At 39.2% G+C, this 11607-nt stretch overlaps 1 protein-coding gene across 1 annotated transcript; it reads right to left on the minus strand.

Annotated features, from left to right (window-relative positions):
- Nucleotides 1-779: 779 nt before the first annotated feature.
- Nucleotides 780-8476, minus strand: tmem269 (transmembrane protein 269; the record flags this gene model as incomplete). Its single annotated transcript, XM_079238785.1, has 6 exons — nucleotides 780-889; nucleotides 2272-2472; nucleotides 2559-2702; nucleotides 4998-5095; nucleotides 5628-5775; nucleotides 8452-8476. The coding sequence occupies 6 exons, from the start codon at nucleotides 8474-8476 to the stop codon at nucleotides 780-782; spliced, it is 726 nt and encodes a 241-aa protein (XP_079094911.1).
- Nucleotides 8477-11607: the final 3131 nt, after the last annotated feature.

Here is an 11607-nt window from a genome sequence, read left to right on the forward strand (position 1 = left end):
ACTCAAACAGAAAAGCCTCTTAAAACAGAGACAAAAAAGCAGCAAATAGAAATCACACACAGTAAATGTGGAACTCTAACATGTCATTTCCTGGACAAAGTTAAAACTTAAAAGCGGAAAAATCTACCAAAAAATAAAAAATAAAAAAATTAATGAAAGTCCTGTAAGTTTCAGAAAAGCCGTTGTTGTGCTCTTCAAACCAAACTTTTTACAACTGCAGGTCAGAAAAGATGACTGACGTTAAATCTTTACTCTGCGACAATAATTATGATCCTGCTCCCAAACTCCCCGCAAGGGAATCGATCACAAATCAATGCCCATTACTGTGTTACATCTAAACCTCATAAATCTGCTGCAGGTTGAAAAGTTCAAGAAATTCTGTCCAATTCAACTGGAAATAAAAACACATTAAAGGAATTAATTCATGGGAAATATTTGCAGTAAAATAAACTTTTACATCCATGTGTAAAATTTTACTGCCATGTGTTCGTGACACCGAAGGGGAGTTGGGTTGATACTGAAAGAAACATGAGATAAAACCTCATGAAAATGCAGTTTTTACAACGTGCAACACAACAGTGTTAATGTAACAAAGGCTGAAGACAGCAAGAGGGTTCATCCAAAACTCGTCCCTCATCGTAATTATCCTCAGTCAGGCATAACATTAAGGGTTAGGTCGAGTACGCATATGATGCATGGGCATTTCTTAAGCTCAGATGCTCCATGATAGGAGGGAGCAGCAGCAGACTTGAATCCCAGAGGCAAACCTTCCCCGTGGATTACACTTTGCTGCTCCACAAGGATGTTGGGAACAAGATGTAGGAGATGGACCACAGCAGGTAGTACACGCATGCAGGGGGGAAGGAGGAGCAGAACACCATGGCAACTCCTGAAGTAAAAGAAATAAAAAGTTGAATGTCAGAACAGAAAAGTCTGGCAGGTTTATTATGAGGCATAAAAAAAATGATAACAGAAGCAGAAATAAGAATTATTATTACTTTAACAAACTGTTGTCTTAAAACATCAAGCAGATGTTGATTTATTTCACTAAATATGCAGAAACTTTGAGCCTGATAGAGGCAGGGAGAGATATTCGCTGTTCAAATATAATCAAATCAAAGAAGCAGCAAGTAACCAAAATCAAAGCTCATTGAGAGTTTAATGTAGCACATCATGTGATGTTTTTGTTTCCTAGAATAAGCTTTTTATATCTACTTGCTGTATTTGTGCCTCTATTTTTACTACGGTGTGTCTAATAGGACAAAAAGCTCAAATCATGCAAAGCGATGAGTTGCTGAGCTTTAAAACTGCAGCAACGACTTTGTGTGATAGGTGCTAGAGCACATTTTAGGATTAATTACGCCTTAAAAAGACCATAGAAGAAGACAGTGCACATGTACGCCATGCTGAAGTGCAGTCACCGCTGCACCTGAAGCCAGTGGAGCCTTGAACACAGGGGTGTCCAGCTCCAGTCCTCCAGGACTGCAGTCCTGCAGGTTTTAGTTCTGAACCAACACATCTCATTCAAATGAAATGTTTCTCCTCGTTTCTGCCCAGAAAAGCTGAGCCATCATTCTGGTTTAGCAGCAGGAAACATCTACGAGGTGCAGGACTGGAGGGACATTGGCCTCTGACTACATCCATTCACATCTGTAGTTGTTGCTATGCCCATCTTCACCACTAGGTGTCAGCAACTCTTACACATTGTACCTTTAAAAACTGAATTCCTACTGTGATTCCTGTCACTGCTCCCTAAAACTTGGGTCAAATTACCTGAATCCTGCTCGTATTATTTATTCACACATGGAGGCACTAAGTGCTGCACATCCTGAGTCCAGCTGATAAGCAAGAAGATTAAGATTGGGCTGGAATTTAAGCATAACTTTTAGTGCTGTGACAATATGCTTTTTGATTCAATTCTAATTTTTTTGGGTGCCAATTCGATTTAAATTGCGATTCTCACAATCCTTTGATATTGCTGATTTTTCTACAATAAAAACAAAAAATATGAACAAACCTTTTTTTTTGCCCTAAATTTTTCTTGATTTCAGTTAGGAAAAAGCAACACAGTAGTGCCCAATAAGACAAATAAAAAGATAAATAAATAAACAATGGATTATAATGGATTATTTTTATTTATTTTAAAAAAATAAATAAATAAATAAAATAAAGTTGTTTTTTTTTAACAAGAAAATCGATTTTAAAATTGTGAAGCAAAAAAAATCCCGATTAAATTTTTCGATTCGATTTTCCCACCCCTAAGGACGTTACCTCCAGCGTACACAACTTTCTTCCAGGCCTGGGACTCCAGCACTCTGTCGTGAGGATAAAAGTTCTGGCTGATCATGAAGAGGATCATGGCCACGGCAATGACGCGCAGGACAGCCATGTTTCCACCCGACAGCAAAGAAGCGCTGGCCAAGATGGCCGATGAGTATATGCAGGGCAAGCCGCGGTACATGAACGGGATCCCTGTTGACAAACCAGACCTAATTTGACTTTGTTGTAAAGTGGCTGCAGGATGGTTACATTGCAAAGGACGCCGTGAAATATCTCACCGCTTGAGAAGAAGCAGAGGCGGACGAACACGGACAGGACGTAACACATGCACAGGATGTTGTCCAGCAGGTCAGGTGTCCTCAGCAGGAGAGACGTGGCGATCCCAAAGGTGGTGAAATCAGCAAAATCATCCAGTTTTGCACCTAAATGTTAAAAGTTTCAGTTGGTAGGACTGCTGATACTTCTGGGGAACTTTTAAGGAAGTGGCTAATCTTGCCAGGAGAGGATGTCCAATTCAATTCAATTCAATTCAATTCAATTCAATTCAATTCAATTCAATTCAATTCAATTCAATTCAATTCAATTCAATTCAATTCAATTCAATTCAATTCAACTTCATTTATATAGCGTCAAATCACGGCAATGCCATCTCATAAAGCTTTACAGACAGGAAAAAAAAAACATAATGAAAGCCAATTCATAATAGTCTATAAAAGGAAACCAACAGATTGAGTTGGAAGTGTATGGAATCAGATTTGTTTCAGAATCTCCAAGCAAAACTTTTTAAAACTCAAGTAAAAAACAATTAAAACAAAAAACCTTCTAAAACTTAGGTAAAGTAAATGATCTCAAAATCAAAAATTATCAATCATCATGAAAACTATTAGGCTTTTATTTAGTTAAATTGCGCAGTTTTGTTTGCAGTTTCCTTTTCTTCTTTGTCTCTTCTCTCTATTTGGTTGCGCTTCACAGTCTTTGGTTTTGATTCTCGATTGTTTGGTTTAATTTCTGACACAAACCTTTCATGGGCGGGCTCTTTCAGGGGTGCATTCGATTGGCTGGTGAGTTTTTGAGTGACACAGCTGTAGCCCAGATGTTGTTTAAACCCTTGTATATGTATGCCAAGTTCAGCTTTGAGTTATGTTTACACCCATGTCTGTTTTATCACTAAGTGTGCAGTTTCCATCAGTTTCTAGATACAAGTCTTTTATGGGGAAGTGTTTTAACTACTGTGTGCTGAAAAGTGAAAGTGGCTGAGTTCATGAGGATTCAGAAGTAAACAGTTAACTCATCTTTTAATGGTATTAAGGATGTTTACATTGTTATGGTTAAGCAGCACAGATGAATGCTGATGACTTCTTAAACTTCCTAAGAAAGTGTTTTTACATCTCATTGGGATACAGCTGTGTCACTCCAAAACTCCCCAGCCAATGGGAATGCACCCCTGAAAGAGCCCGCCCATGAAAGGTTTGTGTCAGAAACTAAACCAAACAATCAAGAATCAAAACCGAAGACTGTGAAGTGCAACCAAAATAGCGAGAAGAGAGAAAGAGGAAGAGGAAACTACAAACAAAATTACTCAATTTAACCAAATAAAAGCCTAATAGTGTTCATAATGACTGATCATTTTTTAATTTGAGATAATTTATTTACTTAAGTTTTAGAAAGTTTTGGTTTTAATTGTTGTTTTTTGCTTGAGTTGAGATTCTGAAACAAATCTGATTCCATAGAAGCTCCAACTCAATCTCCCATCAAGCAAGCGCTTCTCGAAGTCAGACCTTCTTAATGGAAGTTCAGGGGAACCTCTACCTGAATTCTGAGCTTTACATCCAATTTTCACACTCTGGCACAGTCACAGCCAACATGAACTGGTGCGTAACTGTAACGTGGTGCATGTATGTGCAAAGAAGAAAAAAAAAAAGTGGAAATTTCAGTGTCAGCTTTTTTTATAAACAACATTCTCTGCTGCCTCGTCTCTTTATCCCCCAGGAGGACAGCGCATGTTTTCAGCAGATGAGGATGAGGTGATTCAGGCCACGGCTCGAATGGACGAGGTGGAATTCCGCAGCCCAGGGTCAACAATTTTAGCAATTTCAGATATGCAGAGAAGCCAAAGCAACGGGATAAAATAGACAATTGGAGCGGGATCCCGTGGAATTAGGCTGCTTAATCAGAAAGTAATTGTTCATTTGACAAAATACATGGGGTGGGGGGTGCACAATAACACACCCACTTGCAAAGTCATGCAGAAAAAAAGCTTGTCGACACACAAAGCCCCCCATGCGGCCAACAATGATGCACCTGGAGCTATTTTGGGGCTTCTAAGAAAATATGCAACTTGTTATTTATTCAGCATCTTCCCACACACGGCTTATTATGCAGGCAGACGCTTGGAAAAATGAAAATGTTGAAGCTTTTTTATTGTAGTTAAAATGCAGTGAATGTTATGTTTCTTTTCTATATTTCTTTTAAAGAAAGAAAAAATATTTCTTAAGCTCCAATAACACCATATAAAATATTTAAGATCCTTCTCTTCGCAGCTCTGTAAGACTAACCCGAGTTTTTCAGTCGCACAGTTTCCTTTTACTTGCTCCCTTTGTTAATGACTGCGCAGCCAAATTCGAAAGTCCACACAAAAGACTGTGCAGCAAACCCTGCCAACAGCCCAGCTGAAGTTTATCTTTGGTAATAGCTATGGACCACAACAATCCACTTACCCAGTGCAGAGCAGGCATCGAGTCGCCTGGCAACCGCTCCATCTGCCAAATCCAGCAGGTAGCCAATCAGAACCAGCCAACATGCGGCATGATGGTGCCTGAACAAAACAAGTGAGTGCTAGCTCGAGTTATTTGATGACAGCAACCCTTTTCGTAGAGTAAAATATGTGCAGGGTCTTGCCAGTGAAAAAGGGGAGAAACTAAGGCTGGTTGGATCCTAACAGAGTTCCAGGCAAAGTTACACAGCCTTTAAAGCTCCTCTGTCGGATTTTTACTGCTTTTTAAAGTTTTAGTAGCACTAACACAGTCAAACTTGCTGTTAATATTAATTCTACTGAACCTGAAGGGCAAAACACAACAAAATCAACATAAATCTGATGAGAAACAACATTTTTATCTATATGTTCTCATGCAACTTACTGAAATTGTGTCATTTCTGTCTCCATTAAGTTGTTTTTATTCATTTCTCTCACATAAACAGTAAATCTTTTACTGTGTTGTGTTATTTAGGTTGACACGCTGGCCACACGTCCATTTCCAAGAATCAGACCAATAGATTTTTGTTCATCCTATGGCTGAGCCCGGCTTGCGTTTCAGACACTCAACTCCATTAACAGGCCATTCACTCACCCGTTAAGACTGCTGAGGATAGAGGCCATGCCCATGACCATGTTGGCCACCGACAGAGCATTCGCTGCGTTTTTACGAGCAAACTCTTTGATCTGGAGTCTCGTGGCCTGATCGCTCAGAAAGGGCTTGTCGGTGCACCGGAAGAAACCTGAAACAAAGCAACAGCAGCAGTTAGTAGCTGTCTCTGTTAGCTCAGCTGCTTCTGATGCGACCGGACGACCGATGCGCGTCCGAATGGGATTAGTTTACAAATTATTTCTCATTTGGACGGAAACTTCGGGATGACGTCATCTGACTGCGTAGGAATATTAAATGTAGCTCCACACCACGGCTACAGCTGGCTTAGTCCTGCAGGTTTTCAGTGTTTCCCTGCTCCAACACACATGACTTCAATTGAATGGATCCAATAACCCGTGAAGTTCTGCATCATCTATTTGAGTCAAATGTGTTGGAACAGGAAAGCAATGAAAACCTGCAGGACTGCATCCGTCATATAACTGCGTAGCCCTGTTGTACATTTTATACTGTTTTTTTTCCTTACTCTTTGTAAAGCAACATGCTCCCCCATCATTTGTAAAAGAAGTATCTCTAACCAAGATGTATGCTTATTGGATGGAGACCAACCTTGCAATACATTCATCCATTTATAAATCCCAAAAATGCATTTGTTACTGAACATTGATGCAGTCAGACGTGTGCATCCTGCAGCATGCAACAGAAACCAATGTGTTATTATATGCTAATTATCTTACATGTCATGTTTTAATTCAAACAAAAAAATAAACTTCCAAAATTAAAAGGGAAACATTTTGATATCACAAAATCTAAACAGGAGGCATGTGAAATGTTAGCATTTTACGACAATCTTGTTGGGTCAAATACACATAAACACTGGTGTGGGGGGGAGGGGGACAGATGTTTAGGGGGCTACCACCATTCCCTACTGGCTACAATGACAATGAATTGGGCCTAATGCATTGACAAATACCAGACATGAGTTCGACTGGCCTGTTAACGCTGACCTAACACAAGGACGTAGCAGCAGCACTCACACAGACTGTTCACATCTATTAATACCTCCTCAGCCGGGGCTGGAATGGGCTATACAGCCCCAACAAAGTCATTTCACAACATGTATGCTGTTTTCAAATGCTAATCTTCGAGGGGTCAAGTTGTCAGAGCGGAAACCTTGTAAATCGCTGTGAAAAAGGAGTTCTTCCACTATGTGTGTCTCCTCTTTCTTCACCATTGTTGCATTTTAAATTATGATTTTGTTTCCTCATGCAAGGCAATTATTAATGATAACTGGTTATCCTGAATTTAATAGCAAACTGAGTCTTTTTTTTTTTTTTACCAAATCCAAATACTAAAATTCAAGTATGTGAGCAGAAATGGCCTTTGGCCGCCCTCCCGGAGCCAGCTTCTGCTGGAGGTTTTTCTTGCCACTGTCTCCACATGCAGCTCAGGATGGGGGATTGGATCGAAGTCAAGATTCATAATCTGATGGTTTTCCTAAACTTGGTTATTTATTATGACCTGGCTCGAACTGCGGTGTCTGTAAAGTGTCCTGAGATGACATTGTTGTGAAGCGGCGCTATACAAATAAAGGTAAATTGGTTGGGTTTCCTTTTAGTTGGTCAGTTTTTACTGTGAGAAACTTTTTCACGGTGCAGAATCTATAATGAGCAAATATTGCATTTCCAGTTGCAACACAATATTTTGTTGCCATGAGAAAAGAATTTGTGATGTGAATGATAGAAAACTTTACATCCTCTATGATCAACAGCAAGATGGAAACCTGCTGACTTTTCTCCAGTTAAGATAAACAAAGACATGTCTCTTCTCTATCAGCCTCCTCTGTTGTAAACCTGTGATTTTCTCTCATATCATGCACTGTCGCAGACAACATGCACAGATAATAACCTGCAGATTTTGCTTTTTATTTTTAAATGTTGCAGTAGCAACCCCTTCACCAGTATTTCACCCTGAACTTCCTGTGATTCCAAAGCCTGGCGAGTTCAAGAGACTCTTCATGTGAAAGAAGACAGCGAATGAGACAAAGCAGAGAGCCGCCAACAACGTGCACTTTTATGTGACAGCGTGCTTTTTACTTCTCATGTTGGCCTTTAACACAAGTCACTACTTAGCATTTGAGTTTACCAACTTCTCAAAGCTAAAACACTGCAGGAAACACATTTAATATGAAAGCAACATCCGCGCTTTAAACTTGAGTCGGAGTAAATACGATTGGAGAGCGGTGCAGGTTGCTGAAAGCTTTACTCGAACCACTTAATGCACTGCCTTGGTTACTAAAACAGGGGCAAAGCCAGAGCCACACACACTGTCAATTTCAAGCAGGTCTCTATTTATGGATTGCTGCCTAATGAGTGCAAAGCATGACAGGAAGGCCCTTGTTATGTAACACCCGTGCAATGTTTCCAGGTAACAGCTAAAACGACTCAACGAAAAACAAGGAAAGCACAACTCACAATCCACACATCAGAAATAAACTGCAGGAAATAATCCAACTGTTTGCAGCTTCAGGTTTAACTGATACAACAATAACACTTTTAATCATTTGAAGTTAGATGATGAGTTATGGCCGGCAAAGAGGTGGGATTAGTATAATAAGTACACATTTTACCCCAGTCTATACCTAAAAGTTGTTTTCTTTTTATTCTGTTGTCATGAAGTACTAGAAAATACTTTTGCACATCAGAGGCTGCTTTCCTTCCCGCGCAGACCTCAGTCATAATTCCTGGACCTCGTCCCTGAACTGCAATAATCCCGATCAGAAAATGAGATTGGCAAAAAGAAAACATACCAGAAGAGGAAGTCAGGAGGATCATGATGGTCTCTTCTTATCACAGCAGCTGAAAGGAGAAAATATTTTAATAAATACATGATTTTTTTTTCTTTCTCTCTCTCTTTTTCTCTCTACAAGGTGTTTTCTGTTTTCTCTTCTATTCAATTCTCTTTCTGTCCCTCTTCTGTCCTCTCCAGTCCGGTCCAGCAGTACAAACTTTGTAATACAAACAATTATGCAAAATAAATAGAAAAATAAAATTAAAATCCAGAATATCAAGGGGAGCGTTATATCTATGATGCTTCCCTTGGCAAAGTAAATTTGCCCAGCAGAACACAGCATCCAGAAAATCCATTTTGCCTGCTTAAATGCTGGACAAGACAAAAAAAAAAGGGGAAAAAAATAAATAAAGATAAATAAATAAATACATGAATAAATAAATCAAATAAATAAAACATAATAAAGAGGCTACATTAGTGTGGAAGAACGAAGATTAACATGATCCACTCGGTCGTCTGGCATAATCTGCAGATCAAATCCGTTTCAGCTCATTTTACTTTACTATAATATAAAAATATGTTGATATATTTAGCAACTGTCTACTGGAGAGTTTGAGATATGATCTTTTTTTTTTTTTTTTTTAAAGTTCTCATGGAATAATAAAAAAGTAAAGTGGACGTTTTTTGCGCAGCAACTGGTCCAAATGTCACCCTGTAACTGTCTAACACCCCCACCTTGCAAGCAAACGTCTCTAAAAACCGAACACAAGACGTCTTCTGAAACTTAGAGACGCTGCTCCAGGGTGTCCTGGAAGGGGGGGGGGGGGCATGACGCGCTATCCTCAGCACCACTTTCCCATACCTGCGCCCTCTGTCTAAAATGCATCCCCCAAAACCATGAAGGTGAGTAAACACAACTAATACAAAACTTAAACATCTGTCTTCCTTCCAGGCATCTTCAGCTGGCCTGATCTGCCAAACAGGCGCAAAAGTGGCGCAACTGATGGAGCCTGAATGATCCAGTAAAAGTTCCCATCTAAACTGCTTTGTAGAAATGGATGCATGCATGAAATGGTTTTTCATCTTACCTGAAAGGAGCTCCACAGATTTCTCAGTCTAAACAATTAAAAACGAAGAATAAGGCGTGAAAAATGGACTAAACTCCGAATCTGTTCAAACTTTTCTTTCAGTTTTATTTATATTTTTTTAATTCCCTTTTTCTAATCTGGTTCCTGCTTTATCTGACGTCTGACTCGTGCGTTTGGTGTTGTCAAGCTGCTGGTGTGGTGCACAGAAACGCGCGTCTGGTTACCTGTCAGCTGCGCCACGGCGCGCGCTTTTAAAGCGCGAGCTGGAATATTCCAGCGGAAGTGACGCTGCGCCGCTTCTAGTCTGTTCCATCATGTTGATGGTCCGGACTGGGATGGATGCTGCGTGGCTGAAGTCAGACTGGAAGGAAAATGTTCATTAAAAGCTAAAAGAAATCAACAAATCGTAGATTTTCATTTAAACAGAAGAAGAAACTGCATCATGTCAGAAATAAAAACAAATAAACTTGTTGTTCTCCTGCTGCTGCACAACAACCCACATGGATGTCTGGAATTCTGATCATATCTACTTCATGAACATCTCTCTGTGTTTTGATAAGATGGTTTAAATAGCACCAGAGGAGTGAAAGAGGGAAAAAGTGACTCAACTTTTGCTGCACATTTGTCCCAAAAAGGTGAAAAAACCTCATCAGAGGCTGAATAATAAATATCAGCTGATTTTATTTCTCTTTTTTGTGTTTTAATTTTCCCGTGGCAAGTAGAATGGTGTTCTGGCTGTTTTTGATTCGCTAAACATATGCTCTTTTTTTTTTTTTTTTTTAAAGAGGCGCTTTATGGGTCATAAATACATTATAATACAACTTTATTTATAACGCACTTTAAAAAACAACAATATTAAACAAAGTGCCACATTGTGGGAGTTAAAAAAAACTCAATCACTTTATGCATTGAGCTTTCCATTATATTAGTTTTAACGCTGGACTTGATAGAGTGTGTCTGTGTGTGTGTGTGTGTGTGTGTGTGTGTGTGTGTGTGTGTGTGTGTGTGTGTGTGTGTGTGTAATCAGAGGAGAAAAAGAAGAGAGTGAGCAGGTGTTATATCTGAGACTATGAAAACAAAGCAGATAATAATACAAACTTTACACCAGCAGCGTTGTGAGTCTCCGGATTCTCAAGCCAAATGTCTTCTTCTGGATCACACTCAGCGTGGGAATCACTCTCCTGAGTGCCCCCCCCCACGGAGCCACGCCTGCACCCAGCCGACCCGCGGTCTGTCCACTCACCATGCTGTCAACGTTTTCTTTCAAGTGGATCATTTTAAACCTTGTCAGTGAACTCCGTGGGCTTACAAAAGCATCCTGTCTGCTCTTTGGGTCCAGAAATTAACTGACATTATCATCCACTGGTGACAGAGCACAGAATACATGACAGCACCTCTACAACCTGTACATGTGTGTGTTTTATTTTTCAAATTTGATTTTGTTCTTTTTTTCCAGTCCTTTTAGATGTGGAGCATTCACAAAGGTTTAAAGTGCATTAAATTGCATTTATTTTTTGTTTTCATTCATTTCTTCTTTTTCTGGTTTTGGGAAATGATAACATTAGTGTGAAAACAGAAACTTATTTACTGTTGCTTTACAGTGATTGCCAGACACCATTTCAGTCTGCAGAAACATTAACAATATGTTGTTAAATGAGATTTGATAGAAACAAAAGTAAACAAATAAATTCGCCTTTTTTAAACTTAATTTGTCTTTCGCAAATGAATTGACTTTAAACTTTGGGATCATTTAATTCTACTTCTTTTGACAGTAATACAAGAATTCTTGTAAGCTTTATAACCTCTAATAAAATCATATGCTAACTTTATGTTGTTTAACAGCGTATTAAGAACTGTAGAAGCCGGAAATGAGGAAGTAAGACCTAAATGCAGGATAAAAACACCAACAATGAAGGTAAATGAAGGTTTAATGAAACAAAAGATACAAACAACACAACTAAAATACAATAAACTAGCAATGAATAAAGTAAAACCTGGAGCACATTTACATGGTGAGAGAATAATGACTGGGAACAGGAAGTAAAACAGAACAAACAAGCAGAAAACTTTACAAAATAAAACAGGAA

The sequence above is a fragment of the Telmatherina bonti genome (genome assembly GCF_933228915.1).
Source record: "Telmatherina bonti genome assembly, chromosome: 4".
Classification (NCBI taxonomy): Eukaryota; Metazoa; Chordata; class Actinopteri; order Atheriniformes; family Telmatherinidae; genus Telmatherina; species Telmatherina bonti.